We start from the raw sequence: 17626 nt of genomic DNA on the forward strand, positions 1-17626 counted from the left end.
TAGGACTGAAATATAGGAGTTTAATGATAAACTTCACCCAAAATAACATTTACAAGAGACCACTACACCGCAAACCAGGGATACTTGGATAACACGCAGTTGTGCACAGATATGCTGCGGAGTGAGGTTGCAAAGGTTGCAAACCGTTACACACATTCATTCTCAATATAAATTGGAGAGGAAAAGAACCATTTATGCTGCTACCTGAGGTTACTACAGTGTTATAAATATGTATTACACACACTAAAACCTGCTGCACAGTGATTCTTTTCACATATAGAAAAGAGGACACCTCTGAATCCCATTGTCCCAGTGTATTTCAGAGAGCTGTAGCATCGAAGAGTTATTAAATCACTTCAAGAAATAACCCGTCTTGAATCTTGACGGTCTCAGGCAGAAATCCGTCCCAATAACTTGTAAATGTCTAATATTCCGAGTTCTCTTGATAAATCCTAAAGTAGCCATGGACAAGATTCCACTTTATTCATGTACAAAGTCAGGATGTTATCAATATGACATGGGCATTGATTTATCCATGATTGATAGAGCAGTCCGGCGTCAGTATTGCAGAAAGGAGATATCTTCTCTGAGAGGGATGGATGATGGTCCCTGCTGGGTCCTAAGAGGGCTGAGGAACCGGGTTCAATGCTGAAAGAGAAAATATATTCACTTCAACTACTACACCAAGTATTCAAAAAGGTAATCTCTCAGAAACAGAATACCTAAACAAATGACAAAATGACGCAAGATGTTTGTTCTGGGTTAACCGAGATTAACAAATACATTATGGTGTAAGCACACTGGACAGGTATGAATACTAAGGACAGAAAGACCCAGTTTATACCACGTAGTAAGATAGTTCTTTAATGTTTACTTTTAGGGGTACTTGAAGACCGAATATAAAAGACACTGATGTAAAGCACTCTCTCAAGGCCAAGGGGCAGTCAAAAGTTAGTATAATCACAAGAAAAGTGAGGGCTGTGAATGAGCCAGAGACTGATCTACAATCAGTGAACACTCACCCACTCCGGCAAGGTCCACTGTCTCGGCACAGCCGAGGAAGCGTGCTACGTGTGCTGAACAGGAGGTAGGTGAGTTCTGGTTCTCTAGTAAGCAGCGTTCAAACTCTGTGAACTCTTTTGAACAGTCTGTCCGGATCTTCTGGATCACAGGGCTGCAGAAACATTGATCAATAAGATCTTGAAGAAAACTTAAACACAATCCTACACTTCACATCAGCACTGTACAGTACTCACTGGTTTGACTTCTTGCATCTGAATTATTTTCACATCAACAGTTCTTTACAGTAACCCAACCTAGACCCTCAAAGAACAAGCAGCAGCACAGTGGAAGGAATAGGGCCTAGGCCTAGTAGGAGAACCTGTGCAAAGCCTGTGGTCTAGCGTTAACGCTCCCGGCTAGTCACATATACTGTTCCCCACTGGAGACCAAGATTCATTCCCCACGTCCACCTTCTTACTGTTCTCCCACTTGCCTGTTTTTCCAACTGTCAAAATAGGAGTAAACCTAGAGAGGAACCAGACTCAGAGAGGGGGTCCACTCTGTATCGGGTTTACATATGACCATCACGGCTAGTCAGTTATAGCCTGGGTACTACCAGTCTGTTGCTGCTATCATTCTACTCCTTAACATGCAAAACAATGACACAGAGTACAAGGAGTTGAAAGTTAGCCTAATAGGTTATGGATTTTAGGCTAAGACAGTTATACATGCACAACTGAGCTTATTCCTTACTGTGAAGAAGTACACTGTGCCACCTTCATCTTCAGGTCTTGACAATGCTGTTGCCATGTTGACGGGTGAGCGGCCACACACTGCCCATAGCTCTCCATCTCCTTATGGCAATACTTGGTGGTGATATCCATGGCAACCTGCCTGAATGATGACAGACATGCAGAACAGTTTCTGTGATATGCGTAGACAATTACAGTGAAATCCAATCATGGACTGTGTGTCCTCTTCTGTGACAATGACAATTGTGCAAGGAATGAAAAACAAAATTGCCCACTAAGCATTTGTTTATTGTCCGGACTGTCCTTGTTTTAGATGCCTATGTTTGGTTCAGATTTGGTCCGGTCTGGACCAGCCTTGATTTCAACGTCCACAGACGTCCGGAACGGCCTATATTTGGCCCAATCATGGACCAAATCTGAACCAATTATAGACTATTACATTTCAAGTAAGACCCAGATGCAGACTGTGCCGATGTAACAAAAGTTTATTACTAGTACAGGGGCAGGCAAAAACGACAGGTCACCCTGACAAAACCCCATCATGTTAGCAAAAAAAATGTATTCAGGGTCTTGTTTTTTTATCATGTGAATGATAATGGCAAGTAGAAGTAACCAACATTTTAACATTAATAGATTTGGTTGGCAGTTTCATTATTTTGACCTCCCCACAGTTCATTGGAAGAGAAGGTGTAAACTCTAACAGTCTATTAGCTAGAAAGGTATCTTGGCGGTGAAGAGAAAATGTTGCTGTTGTAAAGCAAATTTTCTGCAATTCTATGCTGTGTTCCTCTTTTCTTTTTTTCTATTAACCTTTATTTACCTTGGCAAGTCAGTTAAGAACAAATTCTTATTTACAACGACGGCCTACCCCGGCAAAACCCAGTGTCTTAGACCACAGCGCCACTCGGGAGCCCTCTTCTCAAACGTTATAAAAAAATCTATGGGCATGTACCGGGAATATCTGGCTTTTTTTTTTTGATTCCTCCTGACTGTCTAGCTTTTATTTGATTGTTGGTTTTCAAAGATGATATTATATAAATAAATATATAATAATAAATATACTATATATATATATATATATATATTTCAATATTTTTTCTGCATGCTTTCTATCTTGGTTTGGTCATTTAAGTTGACACTGGAACCGTTTTTCCATCCCGAAAATGACCACTTAGACGGCTTGCTTAAAAAATGTTCTATATAGAAAGATCCTGTAATTAGCTCCAATGATTGTATTTCCTCCATATTAAAGAGATAGTTCGAGATTTTGGAAATGAAGCCACTTATCTACTTCCCCAGTCATGTGATCAAAAACAGATAGCATGCTAACTATTCCTGTAGACTTCCAGTCATTGCGCTAAAGCTAGTTAGCATTGGCTGGTGAAACTTCCCCTAACTTCCTTCACATTGGACGCAGAGACATAAAAATGGTATCCATGATGGTATTCTGTTGCAGCTAGCGAAACTCATAAAAGAATTATTTCGCATTCAAAAAAATGCCCTTTTTTTATGCGGACCCCCTGCAGCACCTCCGCAGACTCCAGTTTGACAACCCCTGCTTTACTGTATACTCTATATTACTCTATATTGAATAAAACTCTACTGGCCTGTAACGTACAGTACCATACTCTACTGTGATGTTCAAACTTGTGAAACGTAGCATAGACGTCTATGATTGGTTCAGATTTGGTTCAGATCCAAGTTCTCTCACGTCACCCCGCTCCTCCGCTCTCTCCACTGGCTTCCAGTTGAAGCTCGCATCCGCTACAAGACCATGGTGATTGCCTACGGAGCTGTGAAGGGAACGGCACCTCCATACCTTCAGGCTCTGATCAGGCCCTACACCCAAACAAGGGCACTGCGTTCATCCACCACTGGCCTGCTGGCCCCCCTACCTCTGAGGAAGCACAGTTCCCGCTCAGCCCAGTCAAAACTGTTCGCTGCTCTGGCACCCCAATGGTGGAACAAGCTCCCTCACGACGCCAGGACAGCGGAGTCAATCACCACCTTCCGGAGACACCTGAAACCCCACCTCTTTAAGGAATACCTAGGATAGGATAAAGTAATCCTTCTAACCCCCCCCTTAAAAGATTTAGATGCACTATTGTAAAGTGGTTGTTCCACTGGATATCATAAGGTGAATGCACCATTTTGTAAGTCGCTCTGGATAAGAGCGTCTGCTAAATGAGTTAAATGTAATGTAATGTAATGTTCTGGTCCGCACCGACCAAATATGTACTTGTTTGGGGGCGGAGCTCATTACATTAATACCCAGCATGCTTTGCAAGTGTTTGTTTTTACATGTACAATTTCGTCATTCAGCAGATGCTATTATACAGAGCGACTTAGTGCATTCAATAAAGGTAGATAAAAAAAATCAACATATGACAGTCATAGCAACATCAAACAAATTCTAACATTATTGAGAATGTTATTGTAGCTGACGTGGTCTGTTGATTTATTCTTTAGTTGCGACTACTTTTGAACATCTTTGTTACCAGGTTTAAAGCTTTAAAAAAAGCTAACACAAGTGCGTGTGACAGATAGGAGCAATAATAACTATTATCTTGCAATCTCTTTCCTAACCCGTTACGAAAAGTCAGATTTGACGATAATTTGACAAAAACTGGATGGATCCCTTCTAGCCATGACCATACAGAAGAGCTATTTTTTCGGTTGCTTGTTAATTTTTATTTAGACATTTTTGGGAAGTACATACCGGCCGTAATGGTAGTAAATTAAGATTTTCTCAGCGAAACTCCATATTTGGTAATCAACGAACGTATTTTGACATTATAACGCTTGTTTATAACGTAGTTTGAATCTGAGCTATCTGGACGTTAGATGTCTCTAACGCATAGATACTGGTCACAACTGTATTTTATTGGTGTAAATGAGTACAGTTTACAACGTAGATTATTTACTCAAATAGATAGCTATGATATTGAATTAAATGCATAACGTTGAAGACACTTACATGTTTGTGGTGGAGGTAATTTGAAGGCTTGTTTAGAAAGAAAGTAAAGAGAGAATCAAGGTTATAAAATGTGTTCACAGCCATACACAGAATATCTACCGCATACACCCTCCTCTAGTTCGACTGGTCGAAACACGTTGCATACTGCCATTGTTCTATTCCATTGGTCCTGGGTTGTTGTCAATCACAGATTTGACATTTCCTGCTCTAGTCCAAAACCGTCGATTTCTTAAAGGAAAAACAACCGATTGTCCTGTGATATTTTAACCTGTATTTTGTTAAACCCTGCTTTTAAAATGCTCATTTTAATATGCACTTGATTGAGGATATTTGATGTCAAACAAATGTGATCAAATCGGCAGGAAATAACCACACGACAGCAAAAAGGACACGTTTCCTTACGTGGTTGCGTACACGGAAGCAGCTGTGTGAGAACGAGCCGATTCAGAAAACTGGACCTGACACTGGACTGAAACAACTGGATTGTGTGAAACTGCCTTACCACCGACACTAATAGCTGGGGGGAGGTGGAGGATAGAGGGGGCCCGGAGAGAGAAGGACAAAAACGAACGCGACTAAGAAACAGGGGAATATGGTTGCGGAGGACGGGAATCAGGGACCGGGGAACCAGCAAAAGGCCCCCTCAATGAACAGCCAGCATGACAGCGCCGAGACTGACGACGAGAACGTTAGCTCAGTGTTGCTGTACCGGCGCAGGCCCCGGCTATTCCACGGCACGATTCTACCATTTTTAGCCGTGCTGTACCCTGGGTGGTTGTACGTGTGGCTCGGAGTGTACGGTACTTCCGAGTACCCAGAAGCAGGCCTACTAGCTCTCGCCGCCATCGGGATCGCGCACGTCCTCACAGCGCTCTCCGGTTATTGGTCCGTGCACGCGCACTGTTGGCTCACCTGCTCCAAGGTAAAGTGGAGGGATCATCTGCAGTTGTTTTGGAATTAGGTGTTGGAGATTGAACTAACACTGCCCAACATAACTGGTGATCACTCTAGTTAGCATTATTTTATGCTCTACACAAGGACATTTTGAAATGATGTGTAAGTGAGTTGTGCCCATGTCCAGAAAGTTTTGACCTGATTATAAGGCTGTCTGTCAGAGTATGTGAATTGCTCACATGCTGTGAATCGATGTGTATAAACAGGAGCCAGACCCACACAAGGCCACCCTGGCTAAGGTTATACCCACCCCCAACAACGGTTCTGCTGAGCTGGTACAACTGCAGAGCGACAAGGTGAGTTTGCCTTGTTCCCCTGGCCTACACCTTGTTTATGGTTGTGTTCAATGAGGAGAAACGTTTGTAACTGTTGCAAAACGTTTTGCTACATTGTGCTGTGCTGAACATGACCCAGGTACACTGGTTGAAATTTGTGGGCAATGCATGGCGTCAGAATGGTCCTCTTAACATCTCTATGCTAGTCAGTTATACTGCTTTTTGGATAGCACATTTTTGTGTGTGTGTGTTTTAACTCATGTACACGCTCGCTCTCTTTCTCTATCTCTCTCCTGCTCTCTCCTCAGGATGAGAACGGTAAGGGAATCCTTTCCTTTGAGTTCCAGAAGATCTGCTACATCTTCGACAGCAAGGAGAGTAAGTGTTTCCTCCCTGTGTCGTTCCCCGTCAGACAGCCAATGGGCTTCTTCCAGGCCTGGCGAGGCTACCAGGAGGAGACAGACCTGCATTCCGCCGAGAAGCGCTATGGGACCAACCGTGCTGAGATGGTGGTGCCGGACTTCCTGGAACTCTTCAGGGAGAGAGCCACCGCTCCCTTCTTCGTCTTCCAGGTGTGTGCGCGCGTGCTTGCATATTTGCGTGCTGTTTTGTCTAGTAAATATGACACGTAGTAACATCACTTCAAGTCTCTTTCTTTCACTTTCTATATTGATCTCTTTAAGGGCATATGGGATAGTATTGACTCAATAATAATACCCGTTCAGTACTATCGTGCTAACCTGAACCGTACTGCACAAGCTCAGATATTTTCTTTTCACATGGTCCTTTCCAGTACAGTTCTAGCAACTATGGTGGATGCCGATGCGTCAACCAGGCCAGCTCAGTACCGCTCAACAGGTGTACAGATGGATGCTCTCTCTCTCCTCTCCTCAGGTGTTCTGTGTTGGTCTGTGGTGTCTGGATGAGTACTGGTACTACAGCGTGTTCACTCTCTTCATGCTGGTAGCCTTCGAAGCCTCTCTGGTACAACAGCAAATGAGGAACATGTCTGAGATACGACGCATGGGGAACAAACCCTACATGATCCAGGTGAACTACTGTATCTGTATCGTAAATTATCATGTCGTTTGATATTTGATGATATGATACATGCACAGGTGCCTGTTCTTCTTGCTCAAGTGCAGATCAACAAGTTCTTACCAGAGCCTTGTTATTTTAGAGTTGTAGAACAAAGGCCCTGACTTCCATTATATACTAGCATCAGACTCATTTACCCAGGGGTTCCCAAGCTTTTTTGGGCTGAGACCCCATTTTGGTAAACTTATTTTGCGTGATGTAATGATGTAATCAACAGCCAATGTTTACTTCTTTATTTGGGTCTATGGCAAATCAGTCTGGCAGTACTTCAATCTGAGAGAAGTATGGTTTGAAGTGATTGAAATGCATCAGAAAATCATCAGCCAATAATTGTGTATGATCTTCTGTGTAGAAAAGAACACCATCATTGCTTTCAATTATGATAATCTTTTCCCCCAGAATATCCCCCTCAGTCTGATTTGGTGGCTGGTTCTGTCCACTCGGTTCTAACGAGTCATTCTTTTGTGCGTGGTAGAGGGAAACAGAAGACACATACTTGTTCCTGAGAGTCTTAGCTTGCAGGAATATGGTCATAATAGCGTATAGCTCATATCGTTCACAAGTTAGAGCCACAATTGGGGAAAACGGGGATACCTAGTCAGTTGTACAACTGAATGCATTCAACTGAAATGTGTCTTCTGCATTTAACCTACCTTTGAATCAGAGAGGTGTGGGGGGCTGCCTAAATCGACATCCACGTCATTGACGGTCGGGGAACAGAGGGTTAACTGCCTTGATCAGGGGTAGAACAACAGATTTTTACCTTGTCAGCTCGGGGATTCGATCCAGCAACCTTTCAGTTTCTGCCTTTCGGTTACAGGCCCAACGCTACTACCCACCAGGCTACCTGCCGCCCATGTAGGAGTTTTGCGACCCCTAGTTTGGGAAATGCTGCATTAACCAAATTATCGATTTGATCTGGATTTATATAGATCTGTCCATGTCGTGTTCAGTAGGGCACACCGTGTAAAATGTTTTGAAACAGAAACGAACATATATGTGTGTTCATATTATTGAACAAGTGTAGCTAGTACCTCCCTATTTTACTCTGTGTCAAAACATTTTCTCCCTACTGAACAGGCCCCTGATATTTACACGTTTGTGCCCATGTTTCCCAACAGGTTTACCGCAACAGGAAGTGGAGGCCTGTGTCCAGTGATGAACTAGTCCCCGGGGACATCGTCTCAATAGGTAAATTTCCATTGTTTGGAAGGCAGCCACGATTCGTCCTTTATTTAAAGGGCGAGATCAAGCTGATCCTAATTGTTATAGGCCTATTTCTATTTTGCTCTGTATTTCAAAAGTGTTGGAAAAACTTGTCAATAATCAACTGACTGGCTTTCTTGATGTCTATAGTATTCTCTCGGGTATACAATCTGGTTTCCGCTCAGGTTATAGATGTGTCACTACAACCTTAAAGGTCCTCAATGCTGTCACCATTGCCCTTGATTCTAAGCAATGTTCTGCTGCTTTTTTAATTGACTTGGCCAAAGCTTTTGATACGGTATACCATCCCATTCTCGTGGGCCGGCTAAGGAGTATTGGTGTCTCTGAGGTAGGTATGGGCGATACGGCCTAAAAGTAATATCTCTCAATTTTTTTGAGGTTTGGACGATTCACGATATATACCTCGATTTCTTGTTTTTCTCTAAACAAAATAAAAAAGTCCAAGACATAATTCTTAACTGAATTTTCTTTATTAAAATAAAAAATATACAAGGCCTCAAGGCCTATTTGTGCAAAACAAATTAACAACACAAGTTAACAACACACACCCACACTTCTATTCTATTGTTTAGGAATGTTTGACCACTAGCTGTTTGAATATGTAATTTATAAAATCATTTTGATTGAAATGTATTAATTTAGTTAATTTGTTGTTATAATTAAACAGCCTGTGGTTATTTCCTATTCGATTGGCAGAATGACACAACTACTAACACATTAGCTGGCCTGAACATAACTTTTTTGAATGCACTTTAATTATCCAATGTCACACTTACCGATGGCGAGGTGAAGCCTGTGCCCAAAGCACTGCAGGCGGGTCCAGTTGTTCAATCGCAATGCTTTTATCATGTTGCTCCTGCTGTCAGTTATCATGCACACCTGTCGGTCTTCGCTCATCTTCCACGATGCCAGAGAGTCTTTGAGACTGGAGGCAGACTTTGTGCAATTTCCAGTCTTCATTTATGTAGTGGACTGTCAAACTTAGGTATGGCTCTGACTTTCTATCTGACCATAGATCGGCTGTGGTGGAAAAATAAGAAACACTAGCCAGCTTCTCTGCCACTCTTTCGCAGGTAGCAGTGTATAATCGCGGCAGGGCTTCTTCTGTGAAATACTTACGTCTTGGCAGCAGATTATTGTGGCCAACTGTACCTAGCAGCTTTTTAAAGCCTGGCTTTTCTACTGTAAAGATTGGAACCATATCTTTCGCTATTTAATACATCACTGCATCCGTGATCTCCTTCCACCTCAAACTTTTCTTGTCATAAGGGATTACGTTTGAAAAGGATGCGGCTATGGTAGTTTGTCTTTTAGCAGACGTTTTGGGAATCGGGTGACTGGAATCGGCATTGCATAGTCTCACGCATTCCTTCCATTCCACCGCGTGTTTCAGTTGCAGGTGATGGAAGGGGTTGGCTGTGCTGCTGCTTTTCGTAGCAATTGTCTTTCGACACATTTTGCACAGGACATTCATTTGCTGAACATCAGACCTCTTAAACCCAAACCACTTCTACATTACTGAAAAAACATTGCTGCCCTTTTGGGGGATGATTTCATCCTCATGAAAGGCTAAGCTCACTTCCTCACTTTCCATTTTGGTGGAACGCTTACCGCCGCTACACTTCTCCGGGGTGGTAACAATTTGTAAATGCTGTCTTGGGTTGTGATTGATGGATAACCTCTGTGCACGTGTTGTCACGCAATTTGGACATGATTCGTCATTGGACTGACAGAGAAGAGACAGTGAGATGCTGCATTTGTAAAACATTACAACATTATAACAGAGCCTCGATTCTTGCGATACAGGCATTTTCCATATCGCACTAAAACATAAACTCGAATATATCGAAAAAACTCTATATATTGCCCAGCCCTACTCTGAGAGATCTTTGGCCTGGTTTGCTAACTACCTCTCTCAAAGAGTGCAGTGTACAATGTCAGAACATCTGCTGTCTCAGCCACTGCCTATCACCAAGGGTGTTCCCCAAGACTCGATCCTAGGCCCCACGCTCTTCTCAATTTACATCAACAAAATAGCTCAGGCAGTAGGAAGCTCTCTCATCCATTTATATGCAGATGATACAGTCTTATATTCAGCTGGCCCCTCCCCGGATTTGTGTTAAACACTCCACATCAAGCTTTCTCTGCCCTTAACGTTGTTCTGAACACCTCCAAAACAAAGGTCATATGGTTTGGTAAGAAGAATGCCCCTCTCGCTACAGGTGTGATTACTACCTCTGAGGGTTTAGAGCTTGAGGTAGTCACCTCATACAAGTACTTGGGAGTATGGCTAGACGGTACACTGTCCTTCTCTCAGCACATATCAAAGCTGCAGGCTAAAAGTTAAATCTAGACTTGGTTTCCTCTATTGTAATCGCTCCTCTTTCACCCCAGGCTGCCAAACTAACCCTGATTCAGATGACCATCCTACCCATGCTAGATTACGGAGACGTAATTTTAGATCGGCAGGTAAGGTTGCTCTCGAGTGGCTAGATGTTCTTTACCATTCGGCCATCAGATTTGCTACCAATGCTCCTTATAGGACACATCACTGCGCTCTATACTCTTCTATAAACTGGTCATCTCTGTATACCCGTCGCAAGACCCACTGGTTGATGCTTATTTATAAAACCCTCTTAGGCCTCACTCCCTCCTATCTGAGATATCTACTGCAGCCCTCATCCTCCACATACAACACCCGTTCTGCCAGTCACATTCTGTTAAAGGTCCCCAAAGCCCACACATCCCTGGGTCGCTCGTCTTTTCATTTTTTCTGCAGCTAGCATCTGGAATGAGCTGCAACAAACTCATACTTGACAGTTTCATCTCCATCTCTTCATTCAAAGACTCAATCATGGACACTCTTACTGACAGTTGCGGCTGCTTTGCATGATGTATTGTTGTCTCTACCTTCTCGCCCTTTGTGCTGTTGTCTGTGCCCAATAATGTTTGTATCATGTTTTGTGCTGCTGCCATGTTGTGTTGCTACCATGTTGTTGGCATGTTGTGTTGCTACCATGTTGTGATGTCATGTGCTGCTGCCATGCTATGTTGTCATCTTAGGTCTCTCTTTATGTAGTGTTGTGTTGTTTCTCTTGTCGTGATGTGCGTTTTGTCCTGTATTTAATTTTTATTTTTAATCCCAGCCCCCTGTCCCCGCAGGAGGTCTTTTGGTAGGCCGTCATTGTAAATAAGAATTTGTTCTTAACTGACTTGCCTAGTTAAAGGTTGTGTGTGTGTGTGTGTGTGTGTGTGTGTGTGTGTGTGTGTGTGTGTGTGTGTGTGTGTGTGTGTGTGTGTGTGTGTATTTATACACACACACACACACACACACACATATATACATACACACATTCATGTGTGTGTATAAGTTTTTTTTTTAAAGTCTGTTAACCCTTCCCGTTCCAAAGTATTTCCTCCGTCTAGAACCTGGCTCTTTCTCAAACCATCTTTCCTTAATTTCACACATCGTACGTCCTCGCCTCCTTTTTAAAATGCATTGGAGAAAAAGGGGAGGGACCTTGGACTTTGTCCTCGAATACTGTTGAGAAGGAGGCGAGGAGATGAGATGCGAGGAATCGTGGAGAGACTAATTGAGATCGAGCCCCAGCCAGTTTGACACAGTGTGAATAGGACTTTGTCTTCCCCCAAGGATGCTCACACCAGGAGAGTTTAGTTCTGTATCTCCTCTGCAATAGCCTTAATTTCTCAGAACATGAACAGACTGACGAGTTTCAGAAGAAAGGTCTTTGTTTCTTTCCATTTTGAGCCTGTAAACGAACCCACGAATGCTGATGCTCCAGATACTCAACTAGTCTAAAGAAGGCCAGTTTTATTGATTCTTTAATCAGAACAACAGTTTTCAGCGGTGCTAACATAATTGCAGAAGTGTTTTCTAAGATCAATGCTAATTGATAATTATAAAATTATAAACTTGGATTAGCTAACTCAACGTGCCATTGGAACACAGGAGTGACAGTTGCTGATAATGGTCTCTGTACGCCTATGTAGATATTCCGTAAATAAATCAGCCATTTCCAACTACAATAGTCATTTCCAACATTATCAATGGCTGCACTGTATTTCTGATCAATTTGATGTTATTTTAATGGACAAAAAATTTGATTTTCTTTCAAAAACAAGGACATTTCTAAGTGACCCCAAACTTTTGAACGGTAGTGTATATTTAATTATTTGTATAAAAGTTTTATTTCTTTTACCCCTTTTTCTCCCCAATTTTGTGATTTCCAATTGGTAGTTACAGTCTTGTCCCATCGCTGCAACTCCCCTACGGACTCGGGAGAGGCGAAGGTCGAGAGACATGCGTCCTCCAAAAACACGACCCTGCCAAACCTCACTGCTTCTTGACACACTGCTCGCTTAATCCGGAAGCCAGCCACACCAATGTGTCGGAGGAAACACCATCCAGCTAGCGACCGCAGTCAGCTTGCAGGTGCCCGGCCCACCACAAGGAGTCGCTAGAGCGCGATAGGACAAGGAAATCCCGGCCGGCCAAACTCTCCCCTAACTCGAACCTGGGCCAATTGTGTGCCACCTCATGGGTCTCCCGGTCACCGCCGGCTGTGACATAGCCTATGATCGAACCCGGGTCTGTAGTGACGCCTCAAGCACTGCGATGTATTGCCTTAGCCCGCTGCGCCACTCGGGAGGCCCCAACAAAGCAGAGTTAAAGATAAGATACAAAATTGTAAAATCATCTAAATAGTGACAAGAGGAAGAAATACACAGTGAATAACAAATAAAAATAACATGGCTATATATAGGGAGTAGAAAATAAAATGTGTATAAATACATGGAGTATCAGTATCCAGTCGATGTGCAGGGGTACTAGGTAATTGAGGTAGCCATGTACTGTACATATACAGTGCATTCGGAAAGTATTCAGACCTGAACTCAATTTCGAGTCTCATAGCAAAGGGTCTGAATACTTATGTAAATAAGGTATTTCTGTTTTTTATTTTTATAACATTTTCAAAAATGTCAAAAAAACTGTTTTCGCTTTGTCATTATGTGGTGTTAGGTTCTAAATTAACCTAGTAAAACTCACAGACGATTAGTAAAGCTTAAAACAAGTTCATTCAGCTGCATAAGACAGAGACATGTTTCCACCAGTGGTAGTATATATATACCCCAATTTGGGTGACGTCCTCCTTTTCTCGAAATATAACATCTTTATTGCTAGGCAGGAAAGTAAGGGATGTGGGCCATAAACTGTTCCTTCTCCCTTAATGTGACCTGCCACATGATTGCCCTTCCTTTACTCAATACATTCCAAGCTTACAGATAACCATTCACTTCTGCTGTGGAAACTAGACTATGGCACTCAATATTTCAATAGGATACCTGATAATTAACAATATTTCAAGTTTATAGTCAGAACTCATCAGTGGTATTGTGTGTAGATTGATGAGGATTTTATTTATTTAGTACATTTTAGAAGAAGTCTGTAATGTAACAAAATGTGGAAAAAGGTAAGGGGTCTGAATACTTTCCGAATGCATTGTAAGTAGGGGTAAAGTGACTAGGCAACAAGATAGATAATAGACAGTAGTAGCAGCGGCATACAGTAGTAGCAGCAGCATACACTACCGGTCAAAAGTTTTAGGACACCTACTTCCTTTATTTTTACTGTTTTCTACAGTGTAGAATAACAGTGAAGACATCAAAACTATGAAATAACACGAATGGAATCATGTAGTAACCAAAAAAGTGTTAAACAAATATATTTGAGATTCTTCAAATAGCCACCCTTTGCCTTGATGATAGCTTTGCACACTCTTGGCATTCTTTCAACCAGCTTCATGAGGAATGCATTTCAATTAACAGGTGTGCCTTGTTAATTTGTGGAATTTCTTAATGCTTTTGAGGCAATCAGTTTTGTTGTGACAAGGTAGGGGTGGTATACAGAAGATAGCCCTAAGATAGCCCTATACCGCTGCAGGAAAGAAAGACCCAGAGTTACCTCTGCTGCAGAGGATAAGTTCATTAGAGTTACCAGCCTCAGAAATTGCAGCCCAAATAAATGCTTTGCAGAGTTCAAGTAACAGACACATCTCAACATCAACTGTTCAGAGGAGACTGTGTGAAATCAGGCCTTCATGGTCGAATTGCTTTAAAAAAAAACTCTACTAAAGGACACCAATAAGAAGAAGAGACTTGCTTGGGCCAAGAAACACGAGCAATGAATATTAGACTGGTGGCAATTTGTACTTTGGGCTGGAGTCCAAATTGGAGATTTGTGGTTTCAACCGTCGTGTCTTTATGAGACGCGGTGTGGGTGAACAGATGATCTCCACTTGTGTATTTCCCACCGTAAAGCACGGAGGAGGAGGTGTGATGGTGTGGGGGTGCTTTGCTGGTGACACTGTCATTGATTTATTTAGAATTCAAGGCACCCTTAACCAGCATGGCTACCACAGCATTCTGCAGCGATACGCCATACCATCTGGTTTGCGCTTAGTGGGACTTTCATTTGATTTTCAACAAGACAAAGACCCAACACACCTATAGGCTGTGTAAGGTCTATTTTACCAAAAAGTAGAGTGATGGAGTGCTGCATCAGATGACCTGGCCTCCACAATCCCCCTACCTCAACCCAATTGAGATGGTTTGGGATGAGTCGGACCGCAGAGTGAAGGAAAAGCAGCCAACAAGTGCTCAGCATATGTGGGAACTCCAAGACTGTTGTAAAAGCATTCTAGGTGAAGCTGGTTGAGAGAATGTCAAGAGTGTGCAAAGCTGTCATCAGTGCAAGGGGTGCCTATTTGAAGAATCTCATAAACAAATCAACAAATATTTTATATAACACTTTTTGGGTTACTACATGATTCCATATGTGTTATTTCATAGTTTTGACGTCTTCACTATTATTTTACAATGTAGAAAATAGTCAAAATAAAGAAAAACCCTTGAATGAGTAAGTGTTCTAAAACTTTTGACCGGTAGTGTATGTGGTGAGTTTGAAAGTGTGTGTTTGGGCATATGTTGTGTTGGTGTTAGTATGTGTGAGTGTGTGGGTAGAGTCCAGTGTGTGTGCATAGTCAGTACAAGAGTTAGTGCAAAAAAGGGTCAATGCAGGTAGTTCGGGTAGCCATTTTGATTAGCTATTTAATGTCGTATGGTTTGGTAGTAGAAGCGGTTCAGGGCCCTGTTGGTTATAGACTGTGCGGTAGTAGAGAGAACAGTCTATGGCTTGAATCTTTGACAGTTTTTGGGCCTTCCTCTGACACCGCCTGGTATAGAGGTCCTGGATGGCAGGGAGCCCAGCCCCAGTGTTGTAATGGGGCATACGCACTACCTCTAGCGCCTTGCGGTCTGATGCCAAGCAGTTGCCATACCAAGCAGTGATGCAGCCAGTCAAGATGCTCTCAATGGTTTAGCTGTATAACTTTTTCAGGATCTGATGGCCCATGCCAAATCTTTTCAGCTCCTGAGGGGGAGGAGATGTTGTTGTGCCCTCTTCACGACTGTGTTGGTGTGTTTGGACCATGATAGATCCTTAGTGATGTGGACACCGAGGAACTCTCGACCCGCTCTACTGCAGCCCTGTCGATGTGAACGGGTGTGTGCTTGGTCCTCCGTTTCCTGTAGTCCACGATCAGCTCCTTTCTCTTACTGACTTTGAGGGAGAGATTGTTGTCCTGGCACCACACTGCCAGGTCTCTGACCTACTCCCTATAGGCTGTCTCATCGTCGTCGGTGATCAGGCATACCACCGTCATGCTGTCGGCAAACTTAATGTGTGAACAGTCAGTACATGAGGGGATTAAGCATGCACCCCTGAGGGGCCCCCATGTTGAGGGTCAGCATGGCGGATGTGTTGTTGCCTACCCTCACCACCTGGCGGCGGCCCGTCAGGAAGACCAGGATCCAGTTGCAGAGGGAGATGTTCAGTCCCAGGAACCTTAGCTTAGTGGTGAGCTTTGAGGATACTATGGTGCTGAATGCTGAGCTGTAGTCAATGAACAGCATTCTCATGTTGGTTTGACACAGTATATATCTGTCTTTCTCTTCCCCCCAGGCCGCTCTCCCCAGGAGAACTTGGTTCCATGTGATGTGCTGCTGCTGAGAGGGCGCTGCATCGTGGACGAGGCCATGCTGACGGGAGAGTCAGTTCCTCAGATGAAGGTCAGACAGACGGGAAGCCTGTCCTATACTAGACTAGATAACAACCATGTAAAACAATGCAGTCGATCTGGACAATATACAGTGCCTTCGGAAAGTATTCAGACTTTTTCCACATTTTGTTGCGTTACACAGCCTTATTCTAAAATTGATTTAAATTGTTTTTTTCCCTCATCAATCTACACACAATACCCCATAATGACAATGCAAAAACAGGCTTTTATACATTTTTGCAAATTTATAAAAAATCTAAAAACTGAAATATCACATTTACATAAGTATTCAGACCCTTTACTCAGTACTTTGAAGCACCTTTGGCAGCGATTTCGGCATCAAGTCTTCATGGGTATAATGCTACAACTTGGCACACCTGTATTTGGGGAGTGTTCATTCTTCTCTGCAGATCCTCTCAAGCTCTGTCAGGTTGAATATGGAGCGTTGCTGCACAGCTATTTTCAGGTCTCTCCAGAGATGTTCGATTAGGTTCAAGTCCGGGCTCTTGCTGGGCCACTCAGCGACATTCAGAGACTTGTGCCGAAGCCACTCCTGCGTTGTCTTGGCAATGTGCTTAGGATTGTTGTCCTGTTGGATGGTGAACCTTCGCCCCAGTCTGAGGTCTTGAGCGCTCCAGAGCGCTCTTCAACAAGGATCTCTCTGTACTTTGCTCCGTTTTATCTTTGCCTCGATCCTGACTAGTCTCCCAGTCCCTGCTGCTGAAAAACATCCCCACAGCATGATGCTGCCACCACCATGCTTCACCGTAGGGATGGTGCCCGGTTTCTTCCAGATGTGACATTTGGCATTCTGGCCGAAGAGTTCAATCTTGGTTTCATCAGACCAGAGAATATTGTTTCTCATGGTATGAGAATCTTAAGGTGCCTTTTAGCATACTCTAAGCGTGCTGTCGTGTTACTTTTACTGAGGAGTGGCTTCTGTCTGGCCACTCTACCATAAAGGCCTGATTGGTGGAGTGCTGCAGACATTGTTGTCCTTCTGGAAGGTTCTCCCATACACAGAGGAACTTTAGAGCTCTGTCAGTGACCATCCGGTTCTTGGTCACCTCCCTGACTAAGGCCCTTCTCCCCCGATTGCTCAGTTTGGCCGGCCGGCCAGCTCTTGGAAGAGTCCTGGTGGTTCTAAACTTCTTCCATTTAAGAATGATGGAGGCCACTGTGTTCTTGGGGACCTTCAATGCT

General features: G+C 43.2%; 2 protein-coding genes across 7 annotated transcripts in view; one reads left to right on the plus strand and one right to left on the minus strand.

Moving 5' to 3' along the window:
* chchd5 (coiled-coil-helix-coiled-coil-helix domain containing 5) lies at positions 1 to 5394 on the minus strand. Of its 3 annotated transcripts, none has more exons than XM_014204331.2 (4): positions 5134 to 5394; positions 1756 to 1896; positions 1023 to 1174; positions 1 to 648 (listed from the first exon to the last, which is right to left on the minus strand). In XM_014204331.2, the coding sequence occupies exons 2-4, from the start codon at positions 1884 to 1886 to the stop codon at positions 620 to 622; spliced, it is 312 nt and encodes a 103-aa protein (XP_014059806.1). In that variant the 5' UTR covers positions 1887 to 1896; positions 5134 to 5394; the 3' UTR covers positions 1 to 619.
* Positions 5324 to 17626, plus strand: part of atp13a1 (ATPase 13A1) — a 26342-nt gene continuing 14039 nt past the window's right edge. For 3 of the 4 annotated variants that reach the window (XM_014204356.2, XM_014204357.2, XM_014204358.2), the window contains exons 1-6: positions 5324 to 5653; positions 5892 to 5981; positions 6269 to 6532; positions 6855 to 7010; positions 8180 to 8249; positions 16327 to 16433. In XM_014204356.2, the coding sequence (XP_014059831.1) occupies positions 5324 to 5653; positions 5892 to 5981; positions 6269 to 6532; positions 6855 to 7010; positions 8180 to 8249; positions 16327 to 16433 (1017 nt within the window). Of the gene's footprint in view, positions 5654 to 5891; positions 5982 to 6268; positions 6533 to 6854; positions 7011 to 8179; positions 8250 to 16326; positions 16434 to 17626 lie in introns of those variants that run through there. The other variant, XM_014204359.2, reaches the window with a different exon arrangement.

Source organism: Salmo salar, chromosome ssa06 (genome assembly GCF_905237065.1).
Source record: "Salmo salar chromosome ssa06, Ssal_v3.1, whole genome shotgun sequence".
Lineage (NCBI taxonomy): Eukaryota > Metazoa > Chordata > Actinopteri > Salmoniformes > Salmonidae > Salmo > Salmo salar.

Coding starts and splice junctions, on each gene's coding strand:
- chchd5 (XM_014204331.2), bottom strand. CDS start 1,886: ATGGATATCACCACCAAGTATTGCCATAAGGAGATGGAGAGCTATGGG. Junction 1,175..1,755: donor GCACAGTGTACTTCTTCACA/GTAAGGAATAAG, acceptor ATGTTTCTGCAG/CCCTGTGATCCAGAAGATCC. Junction 649..1,022: donor AGTGGACCTTGCCGGAGTGG/GTGAGTGTTCAC, acceptor TTTCTCTTTCAG/CATTGAACCCGGTTCCTCAG.